Genomic DNA, 21,909 nt, shown 5'->3' with positions numbered 1-21,909 from the left:
GTAGTTGCTGGATCAACTGGCTTTCAATTGAAAGCATGGCCAATGCGTTAAGTCGCGGCTGTCCCATGGTGTTGCGAGTGAAAGTCTTTATCCTTTTGAGGGTGGAAAAGTTCCTCTCTGACTCGGATGTCGTCATCGGAGTTGTCACTATTATTTTGACCAAAATAACAGTCTCAGCAAACGTTTCCTCCAAGTTGTTCTCGTGAATGGATTTCAACAGAGACAGGGCAGTGTTTCCAGTGTGAAGCTCACTGTGGCGGTAGAGCGTGGTCAGCTCAGACTTCAACTTCTCCTTGTTTCCCAACGCAGGCCACAGTTTCACGGCGCAGTCAAGCTCAGGTGTAGGAAATGACAGGACATGCTGTGGGAAGAATGAGCTGTCAACAAGCTTTGCAGCGATCAAATGGTCACTCTGTGAGAACCTCTGTTCCACCTGTGAGATGACTGTGTCACAAGCCTCCTTCATCACCGGCGCTGTGCTGCTGACTCGTCGGCCTGGCTCGTCTGTTCCATCATGAGCAGTGGCGGCCAATGCATCAGTTTTCTGCCTCATTTTCTGAACATGTTCCTTGAAACGGCAGAGCGCGCTGTTGATCCCAGGTGCATCGATGCTTCGTTTTTGCAGAGTGTTGTATAGAACATCCACTTCTGGCATAAGCAACGAAAAAAACTCCAGGAGCTGCATAAATGCTCGGTCCCGCAGTTTCTTTGACAGGCCGTATGCCTCACTTATGGTGACCGCATCCCATCCTGGTTGTGCGCGTATATGCTTCATACACTGAAGTAGTGCTTCTCGGGTCTCCCAAACCGCGTTCACAGTTCTGCTTTTAAAGTTCCATCTCACAGCCGGTGGCCGTGGGATGCGTCTCTGTGTTGCCTCTGCAAGAGCTGCAACACGTTTTGGAGCACCGGAGAAAAAAGTGGAAAAAGCAGTTAGATCTGCAAAAAACACCTTCAGGATGCTCATCCTTGCTGAACACAGTTGCTGCAGGGTCAGGTTCAGTTGGTGGGCGTAGCAGTGAACAAACTGAGCGTTTGGGTACGTCTCCTTCATCACCGTCTGTACCCCGCGCACGTTACCGCTCATGACGGCCGCCCCGTCATAGGTCTGAGCGATTAGCTTTTCTTTCAGCTTCAGGGGTTCCAGAACAGCCTTGATGCTGTTAGAGAGACCTACACCAGTTTTGTCCTTTACTTCCACAAACTCCAAAAAACGCTCTGTAACTGTGAGGTCAGGCATAATGTATCGCAGCACAATCACCATTTGCGATTTACAGGAGACATCGGTTGTCTCGTCGGCCTGAACGGCAACAAATGATGTGTTGTCCACTTGCTTGGCTATTTCCTCCCTGTACACATCATACATGCAGTCCAAGAGTTAATTCTGTATGGTGCTTGATGTCCCTTTGAAAACAAGCTGAGCTTCGTAGTGCCGTTGAAGCCTGGAATCGCCCTCACACATTGTCTCGAAAATTGACCTGAATATCCCTGGATTCAGAGAGTCCGCCGACTCGTTGTGGCCCCGCAGTGCTGTCTCACATTTCCCACACAGTTTAATACAGGTGATGATCCGACCAAGCACGTACCTGTTTTCTTCCACCTTCCTATTATGAGAATCAATGCCGCGTCTGTAGGCGCTGTCAATCTGAGCTGCAACATTCACCCTTCCAAGTAATCCCAATTTTACGGCATTTTCCAAATGACTGTTGCTGCTCTCATGCTTCATTGTCCTCTCCGAAAGATGCTTTAAGTCCTTGTAACCTGTCCTCGACCAAGTACCTTGATCTTCACCAAAAAGCAGGCAAGGAAAGCAAAAGAGGGAATTCTTCTGGATGCTCGCCGTTAGCCATTTATTTTTAGCAAACCACTCAGCGTTAAACCCACGTTTAACTTTGCCCGCAGTCTGGACCATTTGGAAATCCGGTGGATGGTGGGCACCGAGGCGCTTTACCTCCAGTTTCTCTCCGAGACTAAGTGTCTCAAATGTGTGCTCCAGTAAATGGTCAACTTCATTCATTTTCTTTCAGTTTTTTACTTCTTTTAATCGCTGGTGATGTTAGCTATATGCTGCTCTCTCGTCTCCTCTTCAAACTACACGTGACGTTTCGCAGCACTGCACACATGAGTACTTACAGCAAATCAATTCTGAATTATGTGAGATGACGTATGGTGGGGATGGGAGCACTATGCCCCTACGGTCATTATTTTTTTGCCACACACATTAAATAGAAAAATACTCTGAGCATGCGCAGTGTAGTTTTTACAATCACCGTTCACTTAGACAGGGAGAGGGAGGGGCAGGATCGGGTTTTGTCCCACATGGCTCTAAACAGCTCAAAACGGCACTCTAGACACTAATTACACGTGGGTTTGCTATCCTGGCTCCAAGATGGTGGAATGAGCTCCCCATTGACATCAGGACGGCAGATAGCTTGCACATCTTCCGGCGCAAACTGAAAACTCATCTCTTTCGACTCCACTTCGAGCGTTAGAACGATTAACGAAGCACTTTTATACTAATAAAGGACTGGATTATCTAAAGCCAGTTGAGTAGCACTTGAAATGTTTGGCTCTATGAAACCTGATATACTTATATGATTCTGTTTTCTTCAAGGTTGTGTCTTCCTGGTCGAATGTACTTATTGTAAGTCGCTTTGGATAAAAGCGTCAGCTAAATGCAATGTAATGTAATGTAATGTAATTAGAAGAACACAGACTAAAACAGAAATGTACAGACGAATCAGATTATTAAACATGACCTTAAAATATATTGTATATGTTTTTTTATTTATTTTTTAGTATTTTTTTGTAATCATTATTTGTAATACTTTCTTCTGACACTAGGTGGGGCTGTGCCCCACCTGCCCCTAATGACCCGCCGCCACTGACAGTACTACAGTCAGATACTACCATATTGTAAACATCACAGTAACAGTACTACAGTCAGATACTACCATATTGTGAACATCACAGTAACAGTACTACAGTCAGATACTACCATATTGTGAACATCACAGTAACAGTACTACAGTCAGATACTACCATATTGTAAACATCACAGTAACAGTACTACAGTCAGATACTACCATATTGTAAACATCACAGTAACAGTACTACAGTCAGATACTACCATATTGTAAACATCACAGTAACAGTACTACAGTCAGATACTACCATATTGTAAACATCACAGTAACAGTACTACAGTCAGATACTACCATATTGTAAACATCACAGTAACAGTACTACAGTCAGATACTACCATATTGTGAACATCACAGTAACAGTACTACAGTCAGATACTACCATATTGTAAACATCACAGTAACAGTACTACAGTCAGATACTACCATATTGTAAACATCACAGTAACAGTACTACAGTCAGATACTACCATATTGTAAACATCACAGTAACAGTACTACAGTCAGATACTACCATATTGTAAACATCACAGTAACAGTACTACAGTCAGATACTACCATATTGTGAACATCACAGTAACAGTACTACAGTCAGATACTACCATATTGTGAACATCACAGTAACAGTACTACAGTCAGATACTACCATATTGTGAACATCACAGTAACAGTACTACAGTCAGATACTACCATATTGTGAACATCACAGTAACAGTACTACAGTCAGATACTACCATATTGTGAACATCACAGTAACAGTACTACAGTCAGATACTACCATATTGTGAACATCACAGTAACAGTACTACAGTCAGATACTACCATATTGTGAACATCACAGTAACAGTACTACAGTCAGATACTACCATATTGTGAACATCACAGTAACAGTACTACAGTCAGATACTACCATATTGTAACATCACAGTAACAGTACTACAGTCAGATACTACCATATTGTGAACATCACAGTAACAGTACTACAGTCAGATACTACCATATTGTGAACATCACAGTAACAGTACTACAGTCAGATACTACCATATTGTGAACATCACAGTAACAATACTAACAGTCCAGATACTACCATATTGTAAACATCACAGTAACTGTACTACAGTCAGATACTACCATATTGTAAACATCACAGTAACAGTACTACAGTCAGATACTACCATATTGTGAACATCACAGTAACAGTACTACAGTCAGATACTACCATATTGTGAACATCACAGTAACTGTACTACAGTCAGATACTACCATATTGTGAAACATCAAAGTAACAGTACTACAGTCAGATACTACCATATTGTGAACATCACAGTAACAGTACTACAGTCAGATACTACCATATTGTGAACATCACAGTAACAGTACTACAGTCAGATACTACCATATTGTGAACATCACAGTAACAGTACTACAGTCAGATACTATCATATTGTAAACATCACAGTAACAGTACTACAGTCAGATACTACCATATTGTGAACATCACAGTAACAGTACTACAGTCAGATACTACCATATTGTGAACATCACAGTAACAGTACTACAGTCAGATACTACCATATTGTAAACATCACAGTAACAGTACTACAGTCAGATACTACCATATTGTGAACATCACAGTAACAGTACTACAGTCAGATACTACCATATTGTAAACATCACAGTAACAGTACTACAGTCAGATACTACCATATTGTGAACATCACAGTAACAGTACTACAGTCAGATACTACCATATTGTGAACATCACAGTAACAGTACTACAGTCAGATACTACCATATTGTAAACATCACAGTAACAGTACTACAGTCAGATACTACCATATTGTAAACATCACAGTAACAGTACTACAGTCAGATACTACCATATTGTAAACATCACAGTAACAGTACTACAGTCAGATACTACCATATTGTGAACATCACAGTAACAGTACTACTGTCAGATACTACCATATTGTGAACATCACAGTAACAGTACTACTGTCAGATACTACCATATTGTGAACATCACAGTAACAGTACTACAGTCAGATACTACCATATTGTAAACATCAAAGTAACAGTACTACAGTCAGATACTACCATATTGTAAACATCACAGTAACAGTACTACAGTCAGATACTACCATATTGTGAACATCACAGTAACAGTACTACAGTCAGATACTACCATATTGTGAACATCAAAGTAACAGTACTACAGTCAGATACTACCATATTGTAAACATCACAGTAACAGTACTACAGTCAGATACTACCATATTGTGAACATCACAGTAACAGTACTACAGTCAGATACTACCATATTGTGAACATCACAGTAACAGTACTACTGTCAGATACTACCATATTGTGAACATCAAAGTAACAGTACTACAGTCAGATACTACCATATTGTGAACATCACAGTAACAGTACTACAGTCAGATACTACCATATTGTGAACATCAAAGTAACAGTACTACAGTCAGATACTACCATATTGTGAACATCACAGTAACAGTACTACTGTCAGATACTACCATATTGTGAACATCACAGTAACAGTACTACTGTCAGATACTACCATATTGTGAACATCACAGTAACAGTACTACAGTCATACTACCATATTGTGAACATCACAGTAACAGTACTACAGTCAGATACTACCATATTGTGAACATCACAGTAACAGTACTACAGTCAGATACTACCATATTGTAAACATCACAGTAACAGTACTACAGTCAGATACTACCATATTGTGAACATCACAGTAACAGTACTACTGTCAGACACTACTCTTCCATCACATGGTTACGATCATCCATCGTCAGGCATTGCTCCAAGGATCTCATGTGAGGGCGGGCCACACTGATGCATGCTGGGAAATCAGAAGGATCTGAAGAACAGCAAGAGAACGTTTCAGGAAGTGTATTTAAAGTAATACAAAGTAGTATAAATTAGTATAAAGTAGTATAACGCATTAGAAGGTAGTATATAAATAGTATAAGGTATTACTACAGCAATGAGAGATCAGACCTGAGGAGTCCTTCAGCAGCTTCTCTCTGACCGCTGCACTCAGATCAGAAAACACTGCCTCCTCCAGCCTGTCTGCATCCACCTGCACACACACACACACACACACACACACACACACACACACACACACACACACACACACACACACACACACACACACACACACACACATTAGAAGGAAACCACTTTCCACTAGCTTTACAAAGATGTTTTGAATATCAAAAAATCTATTTTGAGCCATACAACACAAATCCCACTTCAAATGTCCAATACACACATCACAACTCAAAATACAACAACCTGACACCATGCTTAATTATGAGGACAGCAGATAATGAGCTGCATAAGCCCCGCCCATGACACAATGGTTATTTGTGAGGACAGTAGCTATACAACACACAAACATGTCACTGAAGTGTATTAAAGGGACAAACATGATTAAATGGAACATAACTTTACACAGACAAGTGTTGGATTGTGCATTACAAGAACAAACCTTTTATAAACGGACAATGTATACAGCATAGGAATACCTGATTTGTGATGTAATATTTTAATAGACAATATAGTGCACCATAGATATATAGCTTAAAAGTATGTTAATGTGTTTGGTTATTGCTTGCCTCCTGTTTGCAATCTGTTGTTTTCATGCAAATGTAGAACCACATTCTAATACTCTCCAGTGGTATACTACAAGCAGGTCTCCCGAGACGAATTCAATCCATTTGCAAGTAAATGCTTATATTTGCAGCACTGCTAATTGCAATTACATCATCGATATGAAAAGAACCGATAACCATTTTATAGCAAAGTGACCGAACTGGTTTATCACTAATACAAAATGCTATTTGCCCTACAAGACTGCTCATCTACTGGAGCATTACCTTTCAAAAGCTGATACAAAAGGACACATGGCACAGTGAACAATGAGCCAAGTTTAATGGTTATTTTCACATAACATTTTCTCACATGAAAATTGAGCTAAGACTAAATATTTATTATTTGAAACATATAACTCTCCTTCCAGCATTACGTTGGTACGACAGAGGATTAGGGCCACACAAAAGAAAAGATAGAAGAATAAAGTCATAATTACGAGATTAAAGTCGCTATGTTCGGAGAATAAAGATGAAATTATCCCGGGGGCTGAGGGGTCGTTGCAGCAGATCTTCAAGGAAGTTATATTGACAGATTGGAACTGGAACGGATCAATAACTCATAAACAAAACGTTGCTAAAACACAAACTAACTACCGTAATAAGGTAAACAACTATCCACAATCCAATTGAATCAAAACAACCTCACACCCGCCGCCCTCTGAGCTGGACACATCACACAGGTGTCTGTCTGCAGCCGAAGGAGAGAGGAGGGGTCAGGGACCGTCTACAAAGTGCAACACTGAAAAAAATACTGCAAATAAACTAAAACCACCTATTTTGTCAAAGTTGCATGTGTAGTTTAAGCAACAGTATATTATTGTGTGATTTAAAATGTGATGTTTTATAGCTTTATAACAGAGGAGTTATTGAGTATATCTTTATTCAGTGTTGCACTTCGTAGACGGTCCCTGACCCCTCCTCTCTCCTCCAGCTGCAGACAGACACCTGTGTGATGTGTCCAGCTCAGAGGGCGGCGGGTGTGAAGTTGTTTTGATGAAATTGGATTGTGGATAGTTGTTTACATTATTACGGTAGTTAGTTTGTGTTTTAGCAACGTTTTGTTTATTAGTGTTTGATCCGTGAAGTTCCAATCCTTCAATATAACTATCTGCTGCAACGACCCCTGAGCCCCCGGAATGATTTCATCTTTATTCTCCTAACATAACAGCTTTAATCTCATAATTATCCTTATAATAAAACATTGCTCCTACATGTAACATAATAATGAAGTTGAACTGTGAACTGTCCTCACTGCATGTTCCATTAAATGTCATCATCTTTTGTGTAGCAGTGCTTTTCTCTTCTGAGTCGTTTCTTGGCTCCTGACGAAGTCTCTAATATTTTTGCAAAGAGCGACCAGCCAGAATAGGATGCTCTGCAGCTTTCACTGTCTGCAGTCTATCATCGTGGCCACTTTCCCCTTAGTGTGCATTAAAGTGTCTCAAAACTGCTTCTGTTTTTGCATCCTCCTGGGATTCCTCTCCACAGCATTTCAAGAGACTCTACAAACAGAAAAAGAGATCAGTCAATGGTAACCACGTCAACACGTATTTTATTTAAGATGTATTATGTTACTTACTAAAACTATAACTACAAATGGGTTTGGGATGAAGCCATCGAACTGTCTTTCCGGCTTTCCTTCTTCCAATGTATGATATTGTGCTGGTTCAAATGCTAATACTTGCTCTTTGCCATATTTAAACATCTGTAAGTCTAACTGTGCAGAGCTTACAGGAATGATTCTTTTTACTTAAGCAGCTTAAAGTTAGTATTTGACATAATAATAGTACTTACAGGATCAAGTTTTCTGAGACTTGTATTTCGTCCTCACAATGTTTTTAAATGACTTAACAGGGAAAAGACGCATGTAACAATATAGTTTCAGGAAACTATATTCTGTTAATTTTTGGTCATGATAAAGACTCAGTCATCATTGTAAAATTAACCCCGTCGAGATGCAGCACTCAGACGCATGATAGGAACTCATTTCTCAATCATTAATGCTTTTGCTGTAAGCACTATCCATCAAGTCTGAGCAAACCAGAAGCACACAGTCCTCTGAAGAAGATGACATTACATTTTGTGTCAAGCTATTTATAAAACAAGTCTTAATGTAGTGAAATGAACAACATATAAAAGTCTTAATAACTCACCTGTGTAATGTCATCATAGTGGGACTCAGATGTCATGGCAGCATCTTCATGCAGAGTCTCTGCCTCAGTAGAAATCTTGTGGATGAAGAAGGACCAAGTTTAATCACTAGACATCCAGAGTAGTACACAAATGCTTTACTGGCTCTTGTTGTGAGTTAACAACACAGTCAGGTAGAAAGACACTGATTATAGTATTTAATATCTAAAGAGTATGATCATTCAGTTTAACGTTAAGAAGAAAAACAGCATTGACACACAGTCCTCTTAGTGTCTAAAGCGGTCCAGTAGAGTGATACACAGGACCTGTGTATCGAACCTCAGCATTCAAATCCAGTCTTCATGGTTTATAACTGGAAATAAACATGTAACTAATACGAACAATGAGTTGTGGTTAACTCACCTGTGTAATGTCATCATAGTGGGACTCGGATGTCATGGCAGCATCTTCATGCAGAGTCTCTGCCTCAGTGGAAATCTTGTGGATGAATATTGCACTTGAACTGTTTTGGCTCTATGAAAGCTGATGTACTTATATGATTCTGTTTTTTTCAACTTTGTATCTTGTTGGTCGAATGCACTTATTGTAAGTCGCTTTGGATAAAAGCGTCAGCTAAATGTGATGTAATGTAATGTAACTATATAGCGAGTACGGAGAAAACAATACAGTTGCTACATAAGCAGTAGAGCCGATAACGCAGTGATTATAACACAACTCCACATTAATGTACATATGTAGTAATGTTACGTAACATTAACCAGTACCCATACATTTTCCACCACATTTTAGCTGACTATCCGTTACTATCATTGACCGTCATAACAGCGGCACAAGCCGTTCTTCTGTTGTTGTTTTATACAGGCTTGTCTGATTATCAGCTGTTATTAATACTTAGGCTAAACATGTTGTTATATCAGAACAGCACAAGTTAGATTATATTGAAAATACGCCGGTACAGCAAAAGCAGCTTGTTATTGATCAGCGAGACGTCTGCGGTGGCTAAGCTATCACTCTCCAGAAACTCTTTTCAGTGCTATATTACCAAACAGTGTACATTTAAAGCTAACAAACATGTGAATGTATTGGGGAATATGTATCAGGAGACGTTGCTTGTGTGACAGTCAGACAGCGAATTATTCCTCTCCAGTTAGCAAACGGTAGCTGAAACGCCGGTGGAGCACGGCCGTCGGCAAATGCTACTTAAATAGTGGTAAACAATGTACCACGTCACTCTGGATAACAGTATTAAAGCATAAACTGTATGTACAAAGGTGCACAAGTTGTTCAATCATGCTTTGAATTAGGATTTATATATAAATGTCTCTATCTGCACAAATGTGGTTTATTTCTAAAAATGTTTTTTATCCACACAAGAATGTTTGTAATAGATATCCACAAGTATTTTAATTAAAGTGTTAGCAATTTTCATTAAAGATATATTTTGTGTTATACATAAACTATTCAACCTGCATTCACAAACTCACCTTTTTCATGTATGAAATGCAGAGCACTTTATACATGAAAAGCAATACATATTCATGTGTTGATAAAAAATGTGGATAATGTGGAATTTTTCAGATTTATATAAAACAATACACATTTATGTGTGCAATGATGTGTGCGGAGAGAGATATGTATATCCTGATTTTACATTTCTGAACCATTTTGTGAGCATTTATTCATATTGAAGGACTAATTTGACTAAACAAAATCCACATTTTTACTAAGGGCACAAGGTAGAGTACTGTATGTTGGGCATGCATTTTTATATCCAATAACAATAATAATTAATGTTAATAATAAACAATTACATTTGACAATGGAAGTTATGTAATATCCCCGCAGTTAAGATCTTGAGCAGTCTTGGAATAAATTCAGCCTTGTCTAAAAACGAAACAATACAATGGTAAAATGCAGTCAATTCAAAGACCTCAAAAAAGTGGTCTTGAGACAAAGACCGATATGGACTCCTAAAACACTGAGTACCTTAAAGTATATTATCAGATAAAAGCTACAATAGAGGTGCAATGAAATTATAGAAATATTAGACATAATGATATAATATAGTATTAAACAAAAGCCTGATAATTACATCTCTAAACTGCAATGAAATGTAGGTAGTATTAGACATAATAATAATAATAATATTAATAACATAATAATAATATTAATTATTATTACTATGTTATTCTTATTCTTATTACACACACAACATTTTTCACAGAAACATGAATTGTCAGGACCATCCGGCAGTCAGCCAATCAGAGCTCCTTCTGTGTGAATATTCATGAGCGGGTGCAATACCAAAAACCAGCTGTATGAGCGCTGTTCTGACACACAGAAAATACACAATTTCTGGTTTTTGTGGATAAAAAGGTCTTTTTTGTGTGTATTTAACCTTTCTACACCGATAGAAATACTTCTAACATGCGCACAGACAGACAGACAGACAGACAGACAGACAGACAGACAGACAGACAGACAGACAGACAGACAGACAGACAGACAGACAGACAGACAGACAGACAGACAGACAGACAGACAGACAGACAGACAGACAGACAGACAGACAGACACACACACACACTCAGGTGTATCAGGTGTACATATGTCAGCAGGTGTAGCAGGTATAGCGGGTCTACCTGTGTCAGCACGTGTAGCTGGTTGTAGTATCTGCTGACGGAGGTGATGTCTCTGTGGAAGGAGTCCAGGCGTCTCCTCAGGGCGGTAATGTTATCTCCCAGAAGGCCGAGCTGCGCGGCTCGTTGCTGCAGACGGAAGTGCAGCGTCTGATTGGAGCAGATTAGCAGCAGCACCAGGTCAGGAGAGCCAATCTGAAACAGAATCTGCACTGTGACCCAGAACTCCAGAACTCAACCTCAAGACACACTGCAACAGGACCAAAAACAGGACACACTGCAACAGGACCAAGAACAGGACACACTGCAACAGGACCAAGAACAGGACACACTGTTCAGGACCAAGAACAGGACACACTGCAGCAGGACCAAGAACAGGACACACTGTTCAGGACCAAGAACAGGACACACTGCAGCAGGACCAAGAACAGGACACACTGCAACAGGATCAAGAACAGGACACACTGCAGCAGGACCAAGAACAGGACACACTGTTCAGGACCAAGAACAGGACACACTGCAGCAGGACCAAGAACAGGACACACTGCAACAGGATCAAGAACAGGACACACTGCAGCAGGACCAAGAACAGGACAAACTGTTCAGGACCAAGAACAGGACACACTGCAACAGGACTAAGAACAGGACACACTGCAACAGGACCAAGAACAGGACACACTGCAGCAGGACCAAGAACAAGACACACTGCAACAGGACCAAGAACAGGACACACTGCAGCAGGACCAAGAACAGGACAAACTGTTCAGGACCAAGAACAGGACACACTGCAACAGGACCCAAGAACAGGACACACTGCAACAGGACCAAGAACAGGACACACTGCAGGACCAAGAACAGGACAAACTGTTCAGGACCAAGAACAGGACACACTGCAACAGGAACCAAGAACAGGACACACTGCATCAGGACTAGAACAAGACACACTGCAACAGACCAAGAACAGGACACACTGCAGCAGGACCAAGAACAGGACAAACTGTTCAGGACCAAGAACAGGACACACTGCAACAGGACCAAGAACAGGACACACTGCAACAGGACTAAGAACAGGACACACTGCAACAGGACCAAGAAAAGGACACACTGCAACAGGACCAAGAACAGGACACACTGCAACAGGACCAAGAACAGGACACACTGCAGCAGGACCAAGAACAGGACACACTGCAGCAGGACCAAGAACAGGACACACTGCAACAGGACCAAGAACAGGACACACTGCAGCAGGACCAAGAACAGGACACACTGCAACAGGACCAAGAACAGGACACACTGTTCAGGACCAAGAACAGGACACACTGCAGCAGGACCAAGAACAGGACACACTGCAACAGGATCAAGAACAGGACACACTGCAGCAGGACCAAGAACAGGACAAACTGTTCAGGACCAAGAACAGGACACACTGCAACAGGACTAAGAACAGGACACACTGCAACAGGACCAAGAACAGGACACACTGCAGCAGGACCAAGAACAGGACACACTGCAGCAGGACCAAGAACAAGACACACTGCACAGGATCAAGAACAGGACACACTGCAGCAGGACCAAGAACAGGACAAACTGTTCAGGACCAAGAACAGGACACACTGCAACAGGACTAAGAACAGGACACACTGCAACAGGACCAAGAACAGGACACACTGCAGCAGGACCAAGAACAAGACACACTGCAACAGGACCAAGAACAGGACACACTGCAGCAGGACCAAGAACAGGACAAACTGTTCAGGACCAAGAACAGGACACACTGCAACAGGACCAAGAACAGGACACACTGCAACAGGACCAAGAACAGGACACACTGCAGCAGGACCAAGAACAGGACAAACTGTTCAGGACCAAGAACAGGACACACTGCAACAGGACCAAGAACAGGACACACTGCAGCAGGACTAAGAACAAGACACACTGCAACAGGACCAAGAACAGGACACACTGCAGCAGGACCAAGAACAGGACAAACTGTTCAGGACCAAGAACAGGACACACTGCAACAGGACCAAGAACAGGACACACTGCAACAGGACTAAGAACAGGACACACTGCAACAGGACCAAGAAAAGGACACACTGCAACAGGACCAAGAACAGGACACACTGCAACAGGACCAAGAACAGGACACACTGCAGCAGGACCAAGAACAGGACACACTGCAGCAGGACCAAGAACAGGACACACTGCAACAGGACCAAGAACAGGACACACTGCAGCAGGACCAAGAACAGGACACACTGCAACAGGACCAAGAACAGGACACACTGCAACAGGACCAAGAACAGGACACACTGCAACAGGACCAAGAACAGGACAAACTGCAACAGGACCAAGAACAGGACACACTGCAACAGGACTAAGAACAGGACACACTGCAACAGGACCAAGAATAGGACACACTGCAACAGGACCAAGAACAGGACACACTGCAACAGGACCAAGAACAGGACACACTGCAACAGGACTGATCAGGTCACTGACAGGTTTCATACAGGGATACAGCTGTCTGATCGGTACAAACTGCAGCAAGCTCTCTGATTAGTCGATACCTGCTCCTGGAAGCTGAGGGCCTGGTGGACGTCTCTTGGGAATCCATCCACGATGAACCCTCTGACCTCGGACTGACCAATCATCTGGTGCCTCAGTTCTGAGATGGTTTCCTCCTGCGAACAAATAGAGCATCCACCATTTCACACCAGAGGGAGACATTCAGGAAATAAGAAGAAGTATGGTGCCGCTCGGACTCAGGTGGTCTGGGTTTCAGTGAGGAGAGGGTTTGCTGAGGGGGTCTGGGTTTCAGTGAGGAGAGGGTTTGCTGAGGGGGTCTGGGTTTCAGTGAGGAGAGGGTTTGCTGAGGTGGTCTGGGTTTCAGTCAGGAGAGGGTTTGCTGAGGTTGTCTGGGTTTCAGTCAGGAGAGGGTTTGCTGAGGTTGTCTGGGTTTCAGTGAGGAGAGGGTTTGCTGAGGTGGTCTGGGTTTCAGTCAGGAGAGGGTTTGCTGAGGTTGTCTGGGTTTCAGTCAGGAGAGGGTTTGCTGAGGTGGTCTGGGTTTCAGTGAGGAGAGGGTTTGCTGAGGTGGTCTGGGTTTCAGTCAGGAGAGGGTTTGCTAAGGTGGTCTGGGTTTCAGTGAGGAGAGGGTTTGCTGAGGTTGTCTGTGTTTCAGTGAGGAGAGGGTTTGCTGAGGTGGTCTGGGGTTCAGTCAGGAGAGGGTTTGCTGAGGTGGTCTTGGTTTCAGTCAGGAGAGGGTTTGCTGAGGTGGTCTGGTTTTCAGTGAGGAGAGGGTTTGCTGAGGTGGTCTGGGGTTCAGTCAGGAGAGGGTTTGATGAGGTGGTCTGGGTTTCAGTGAGGAGAGGGTTTGATGAGGTGGTCTGGGTTTCAGTGAGGAGAGGGTTTGCTGAGGTGGTCTGTGTTTCAGTGAGGAGAGGGTTTGCTGAGGTGGTCTGTGTTTCAGTGAGGAGAGGGTTTGCTGAGGTGGTCTGTGTTTCAGTGAGGAGAGGGTTTGCTGAGGTGGTCTGGGTTTCAGTGAGGAGAGGGTTTGCTGAGGTGGTCTGGGTTTCAGTGAGGAGAGTGTTTGCTGAGGTGGTCTGGGGTTCAGTCAGGAGAGGGTTTGCTGAGGTGGTCTTGGTTTCAGTCAGGAGAGGGTTTGCTGAGGTGGTCTGAGTTTCAGTGAGGAGAGGGTTTGCTGAGGTGGTCTTGGATTCAGTCAGGAGATGGTTTGCTGAGGTGGTCTGGGTTTCAGTGAGGAGAGGGTTTGATGAGGTGGTCTGGATTTCAGTGGGGAGAGGGTTTGCTGAGGGGGTCTGGGTTTCAGTGAGGAGAGGGTTTGCTGAGGTGGTCTGGGTTTCAGTCAGGAGAGGGTTTGCTGAGGTTGTCTGGGTTTCAGTCAGGAGAGGGTTTGCTGAGGTTGTCTGGGTTTCAGTGAGGAGAGGGTTTGCTGAGGTGGTCTGGGTTTCAGTCAGGAGAGGGTTTGCTGAGGTTGTCTGGGTTTCAGTCAGGAGAGGGTTTGCTGAGGTGGTCTGGGTTTCAGTGAGGAGAGGGTTTGCTGAGGTGGTCTTGGTTTCAGTCAGGAGAGGGTTTGATGAGGTGGTCTGGGTTTCAGTGAGGAGAGGGTTTGCTAAGGTGGTCTGTGTTTCAGTCAGGAGGAGGGTTTGCTGAGGTGGTCTGTGTTTCAGTGAGGAGAGGGTTTGCTGAGGTGGTCTGTGTTTCAGTGAGGAGAGGGTTTGCTGAGGTGGTCTGGGGTTCAGTCAGGAGAGGGTTTGCTGAGGTGGTCTTGGTTTCAGTCAGGAGAGGGTTTGCTGAGGTGGTCTGGTTTTCAGTGAGGAGAGGGTTTGCTGAGGTGGTCTGGGGTTCAGTCAGGAGAGGGTTTGCTGAGGTGGTCTGTGTTTCAGTGAGGAGAGGGTTTGCTGAGGTGGTCTGGGTTTCAGTGAGGAGAGGGTTTGCTGAGGTGGTCTGGGTTTCAGTGAGGAGAGTGTTTGCTGAGGTGGTCTGGGGTTCAGTCAGGAGAGGGTTTGCTGAGGTGGTCTTGGTTTCAGTCAGGAGAGGGTTTGCTGAGGTGGTCTGAGTTTCAGTGAGGAGAGGGTTTGCTGAGGTGGTCTTGGTTTCAGTCAGGAGATGGTTTGCTGAGGTGGTCTGGGTTTCAGTGAGGAGAGGGTTTGATGAGGTGGTCTGGGTTTCAGTGAGGAGAGGGTTTGCTAAGGTGGTCTGTGTTTCAGTCAGGAGGAGGGTTTGCTGAGGTGGTCTGGGTTTCAGTGAGGAGAGGGTTTGCTGAGGTTGTCTGGGTTTCAGTGAGGAGAGGGTTTGCTGAGGTGGTCTGTGTTTCAGTGAGGAGGAGGGTTTGCTGAGGTGGTCTGTGTTTCAGTGAGGAGAGGGTTTTCTGAGGTGGTCTGGGTTTCAGTGAGGAGAGGGTTTGCTGATGTGGTCTGGGTTTCAGTGAGGTGAGGGTTTGCTGAGGTGGTCTGGGTTTCAGTCAGGAGAGGGTTTGCTAAGGTGGTCTGTGTTTCAGTCAGGAGAAGGGTTTGCTGAGGTGGTCTGGGTTTCAGTCAGGAGAGGGTTTGCTGAGGTGGTCTGGGTTTCAGTCAAGAGAGGGTTTGCTGAGGTGGTCTGGGTTTCAGTGAGGAGAGGGTTTGCTGAGGTGGTTTGGGTTTCAGTGAGGAGAGGGTTTGCTGAGGTGGTCTGGGATTCAGTCAGGAGGAGGGTTTGCTGAGGTGGTCTGGGTTTCAGTGAGGAGAGGGTTTGCTGAGGTGGTCTGGGATTCAGTCAGGAGGAGGGTTTGCTGAGGTGGTCTGGGTTTCAGTCAGGAGGAGGGTTTGCTGAGGTGGTCTGTGTTTCAGTGAGGAGAGGGTTTGCTGAGGTGGTCTGGGTTTCAGTGAGGAGAGGGTTTGCTGAGGTGGTCTGTGTTTCAGTGAGGAGAGGGTTTGCTGAGGTGGTCTGGGTTTCAGTCAGGAGAGGGTTTGCTAAGGTGGTCTGTGTTTCAGTGAGGAGAGGGTTTGCTGAGGTGGTCTGGGTTTCAGTCAGGAGGAGGGTTTGCTGAGGTGGTCTGTGTTTCAGTGAGGAGAGGGTTTGCTGAGGTGGTCTGGGTTTCAGTTAGGAGAGGGTTTGCTAAGGTGGTCTGTGTTTCAGTGAGGAGAGGGTTTGCTGAGGTGGTCTGGGTTTCAGTCAGGAGGAGGGTTTGCTGAGGTGGTCTGTGTTTCAGTGAGGAGAGGGTTTTCTGAGGTGGTCTGGGTTTCAGTGAGGAGAGGGTTTGCTGATGTGGTCTGGGTTTCAGTGAGGTGAGGGTTTGCTGAGGTGGTCTGGGTTTCAGTCAGGAGAGGGTTTGCTAAGGTGGTCTGTGTTTCAGTCAGGAGAAGGGTTTGCTGAGGTGGTCTGGGTTTCAGTCAGGAGAGGGTTTGCTGAGGTGGTCTGGGTTTCAGTCAAGAGAGGGTTTGCTGAGGTGGTCTGGGTTTCAGTGAGGAGAGGGTTTGCTGAGGTGGTTTGGGTTTCAGTGAGGAGAGGGTTTGCTGAGGTGGTCTGGGATTCAGTCAGGAGGAGGGTTTGCTGAGGTGGTCTGGGTTTCAGTGAGGAGAGGGTTTGCTGAGGTGGTCTGGGATTCAGTCAGGAGGAGGGTTTGCTGAGGTGGTCTGGGTTTCAGTCAGGAGGAGGGTTTGCTGAGGTGGTCTGTGTTTCAGTGAGGAGAGGGTTTGCTGAGGTGGTCTGGGTTTCAGTGAGGAGAGGGTTTGCTGAGGTGGTCTGGGTTTCAGTGAGGAGAGGGTTTGCTGAGGTGGTCTGGGTTTCAGTTAGGAGGAGGGTTTGCTGAGGTGGTCTGGGTTTCAGTGAGGAGAGGGTTTGCTGAGGTGGTCTGGGTTTCAGTCAGGAGGAGGGTTTGCTGAGGTGGTCTGTGTTTCAGTGAGGAGAGGGTTTGCTGAGGTGGTCTGTGTTTCAGTGAGGAGAGGGTTTGCTGAGGTGGTCTGGGTTTCAGTCAGGAGAGGATTTGCTGAGGTGGTCTGTGTTTCAGTGAGGTGAGGATTTGCTGAGGTGGTCTGTGTTTCAGTGAGGTGAGGATTTGCTGAGGTGGTCTGTGTTTCAGTGAGGTGAGGATTTGCTGAGGTGGTCTGGGTTTCAGTGAGGAGAGGTTTTGCTGAGGTGGTCTGGGATTCAGTCAGGTGTGGGTTTGCTGAGGTGGTCTGGGTTTCAGTCAGGTGTGGGTTTGCTGAGGTGGTCTGGGATTCAGTGAGGAGAGGGTTTGCTGAGGTGGTCTGGGATTCAGTCATGTGTGGGTTTGCTGAGGTGTTTTGGGATTCAGTCAGGAGGAGGGTTTGCTGAGGTGGTCTGGGTTTCAGTGAGGAGAGGGTTTGCTGAGGTGGTCTGGGTTTCAGTCAGGAGGGTTTGCTGAGATGGTCTGGGTTTCAGTCAAACCTGCAGGCCCAGTTCTCCGTGGCCCATCATCTCCGATATCACCTCCCACTTCCTGCCGGGGGAGGCGTGGCTCAGCATTTGCCTCCTCAGCAGCTCGTCCAATGAGAGGACTCTGAATCTGAAGCGCTGAGCGAGCCTCGCCGCCTGGCTTCCCTTCCCGCTTCCTGGACCGCCTGGTGGGAAGAAAAGATCATACAGTATGACACCCTCACAAAACATCACCCCCCACCTGTCACATCCTACTGTCTGATAACCGCATAAAACACCCGGAAATGAGAAGGAGGAAGAGCACCTGAAGGGGAAGGTGACCCTGAGGTCAGGGGTTCATCCTTTATTCTTAAAATCAGTGGAGAGGATTACAGTCTTGCAAAACAAGAAGCACATTCGACCAGGAAGACACAACCTTGAAGAAAACAGAATCATATAAGTACATCAGGTTTCATAGAGCCAAACATTTCAAGTGCTACTCAACTGGCTTTAGATAAGCCAGTCCTTTGTTAGTATAAAAGTGCTTTGTTAATAGTTCTAACGCTCGAAGTGGAGTCGAAAGAGATGTACACACTGCTCCACCATTTTAGATGACGTCGCTCCCATGGTGACACGCAGCTCCCTAGCTGTAAACACATCCCCTGGTTAACAGAGGACACCCGTATACTGAAACGGCTTTGTCGCAAAGTTGAGCGGCTGTGGAAAACCACAAATCTCCAGGTACACCGTCTCCATCTGAAGGACCTTTACTGTGATAACAACAATTTGGTCAAAAATGCCCGGGCTACCTATTTTTCTAATCTCATCTCCTCTAGTAAGCACAACCCCAGAGTACTATTTAAAACCATAAATACCATTGTAAACCCGTCCACCCCCTCAGTTCCTATTTATTCAAACGACGACTGCGACCGTTTTCTCACCTTTTTTATAAACAAGGTAGCTGATGTGAGGTCGAGCATCACCCAGGGCCACTCCCCCCTCCCTATCTGTCCAGGCAGGCCACGCTGAGTCATTTCTCCTGCATCACCATAGCCGACCTGACCTCTGTAGTGAGCACTATGAAATCTTCCTCAAGCCCTCTGGATGCTTGACCAACGTCCATGCTAAAATAAGTTTTTTCATGTGTCGCTCCACCCTTGCTCCACATTATAAACATCTCCATTGTATTGTCTCTGGCTCCGTCCCATCATTTTTTAAGCAGGCGGTTGTTCAGCCCCTTCTCAAAAAACCCAATCTAGATCCCTCCCTCCCGAATAATTACAGGCCCATCTCAAAGCTCCCATTTGTGTCAAAAGTTTTAGAAAAAGTTGTTGCTAATCAACTCAATACATTTCTGAATGACAATAAAATCCATGAGAAATCCCAATCAGGTTTCAGAAAACACCACTCCACAGAATCAGCTCTCCTCAGGGTCTCCAATGACCTCATGATGGCATCGGATGCAGGCGATTGCGTGGTTCTGGTGTTGTTGGAACTGAGTGCAGCGTTTGACACAGTGGACCACGCCATCATGCTAGATAGACTCAGGGAGTGGGTAGGCATCTCAGGGTCTGCCCTCCAGTGGTTTGCCTCGTACCTCAGTGGGAGAAGTTTCTCCGTGGCGGTGGGCCCGTTCTCATCACACAGCACTCCCCTATCCTGCGGCCTGCCCCAGGGTTCTGTTTTAGCCCCCCTTCTCTTTGCCCTGTACATGCTCCCATTAAGCCGCGTAATTAGCCAATTTGAGGGTGTCTCGTATCACTGCTACGCGGATTATATACAGATATACTTCTCCTTCAAACCTGTCAAAATGGAAAAAGTAAACACCCTCATCACATGTCTGTCTGCAATTGAGGAGTGGATGTCAAGCAACTTCCTACAGCTCAATGCATCGAAAACGGAAGTCTTGATCTTAGCGGCTGATAACATCGCCTCTAAGCTAACAAGCCACCTGGGTTCATTCCGTGGTAACATAAGGGCAAACATCAAAAACCTTGGTGTAATTTTCGATCACTCAATGCTTGGTAAATATTCTCCTCAACAACCATAGCTCTTGATTAACCTTCATCTTAAACTCCAGGTTGGACCCTTCCGAGCATTTCCTCTCAGGTTCTGTTTGCTCCAGAACCATGTGATGCTAACTACCTGAAGCCCACCTGTTTCCCCCGGCGTCTCTTACCGATGATGAAGACGATGAGGGGCGGCATGCTCACTTCCTGCAGGAGTCCAACACTCTCCGTCATGTCCGAGTCGGAGTCTATGGAGAGCCGAGAGCGGACCAGAGGAGGACCTGGGAGGGGTTCAGGAGCTGTTTTGGGTCCTGGTGGGGTTTCACTTCTGCCAGAAAACACCTGGGGGGGCAGGACAGGTGGGACAGAGGCTCTGAGGTTCATGGAGGGGCAGCCTTTAGCTGGTGGCGCTCCTGTGGACGTCAGAGATATTAACAGAGGGGAAGGAGGGCACCTTTGGGGCATCAGGGGTTTTACCTGAGGTACAGGTGTTGTTTGGGGTATCAGGGTTTTTACCTGAGGTACAGGTGTTGTTTGGGGTATGGGGGGTTTTACCTGAGGTACAGGTGTTGTTTGGAGTATGGGTTTTTTTGGCTGGGGTACAATAGTTGTTTGGGTTATGGTTTTTCCCCCTTGGGGAACAGGTGTTGTTTGGGGTATGGGGGGTTTTCCTTGGGGAACAGGTGTTGTTTGGAGTATGGGTTTTTTTCCTTGGGGAACAGGTGTTGTTTGGAGTATGGGGGGTTTTCCTTGGGGAACAGGTGTTGTTTGGAGTATGGGTTTTTTTCCTTGGGGAACAGGTGTTGTTTGGGGTATCGGGGGGTTTATTGGACGTGCAGGTGGGGTTCTGGGGGGTATAGATGCTGTTTTTGGGGGTGTTGATGTGGTTTCTGGGGGTCCGGGGCCCAGCAGGTGGATGAAGGTGTCCCAAGTGACAGCCCCGGCCCCCCCCAGCTCAGTGGTTCTGGTCAGGCAGCACTTCAGGAAGCTGACAGGGTCTTGGGGACGGTTGTACAGCAGACCCGTCAGCAGACTCTGAAACACACACACAGTATTTTATAGTATTATGTCTCTGTTTCACTGCCCCCCCCCCCCCCCAGGTCATATTAACACGCCACCTGAGTCGGCCATATTTAGAGCAACAGCTGCTCACGCTGTCCACTGCCATCTCGTTAAGAGCTGTTACCATGGAAACACCACAACAAATCTCAGAGTCTGAGCATCCTCCGTCTGACGCTAACATGCTAACACGCTAACACGCTAACACAGTCAGGGTTTGATAGCCTCCACTCAGTTTAAACATCTGATTCTAATTAGATTTAAAACAGAAACTGTAATATGTCAGTTTGGAAGTAATCAGATTACTCTTCAAACTGTCTCACCTCCAGCAGCTGAGGGAGGTGATGGTGAGACAGGTACTCCGTCACCTGTCTGCTGCTCATCATCTTCTTCTTCTTCTTCTTCTTCTTCTTCTTCTTCTTCTTCTTCTTCTTCTTCTTCTTCTTCTTCTTCTTCTTCTTCTTCTTCTTCTTCTTCTTCTTCTTCTTCTTCTTCTCCTTCTTCGGGTCTTCTTCTTCTTTTCTTCTTCTTCTTCTTCTTCTTCTTCTTC

General features: G+C 45.1%; 1 protein-coding gene across 1 annotated transcript; it reads right to left on the bottom strand.

Annotated features, from left to right (window-relative positions):
* Positions 1–5,552: 5,552 nt before the first annotated feature.
* Positions 5,553–21,785, bottom strand: LOC117555678 (adenylate kinase isoenzyme 5-like). The gene is made up of 7 exons (XM_034230628.1): positions 21,683–21,785; positions 20,471–21,335; positions 18,325–18,497; positions 13,986–14,099; positions 11,419–11,610; positions 5,967–6,048; positions 5,553–5,826 (listed from the first exon to the last, which is right to left on the bottom strand). The coding sequence occupies exons 1-7, from the start codon at positions 21,743–21,745 to the stop codon at positions 5,723–5,725; spliced, it is 1,593 nt and encodes a 530-aa protein (XP_034086519.1). The 5' UTR covers positions 21,746–21,785; the 3' UTR covers positions 5,553–5,722.
* Positions 21,786–21,909: the final 124 nt, after the last annotated feature.

This window comes from Gymnodraco acuticeps, unplaced genomic scaffold (assembly GCF_902827175.1).
Source record: "Gymnodraco acuticeps unplaced genomic scaffold, fGymAcu1.1, whole genome shotgun sequence".
Lineage (NCBI taxonomy): Eukaryota > Metazoa > Chordata > Actinopteri > Perciformes > Bathydraconidae > Gymnodraco > Gymnodraco acuticeps.
The sequence above is the reverse complement of the archived record's forward strand: the minus strand, read 5'-3'. Positions and strand labels throughout refer to the sequence as shown.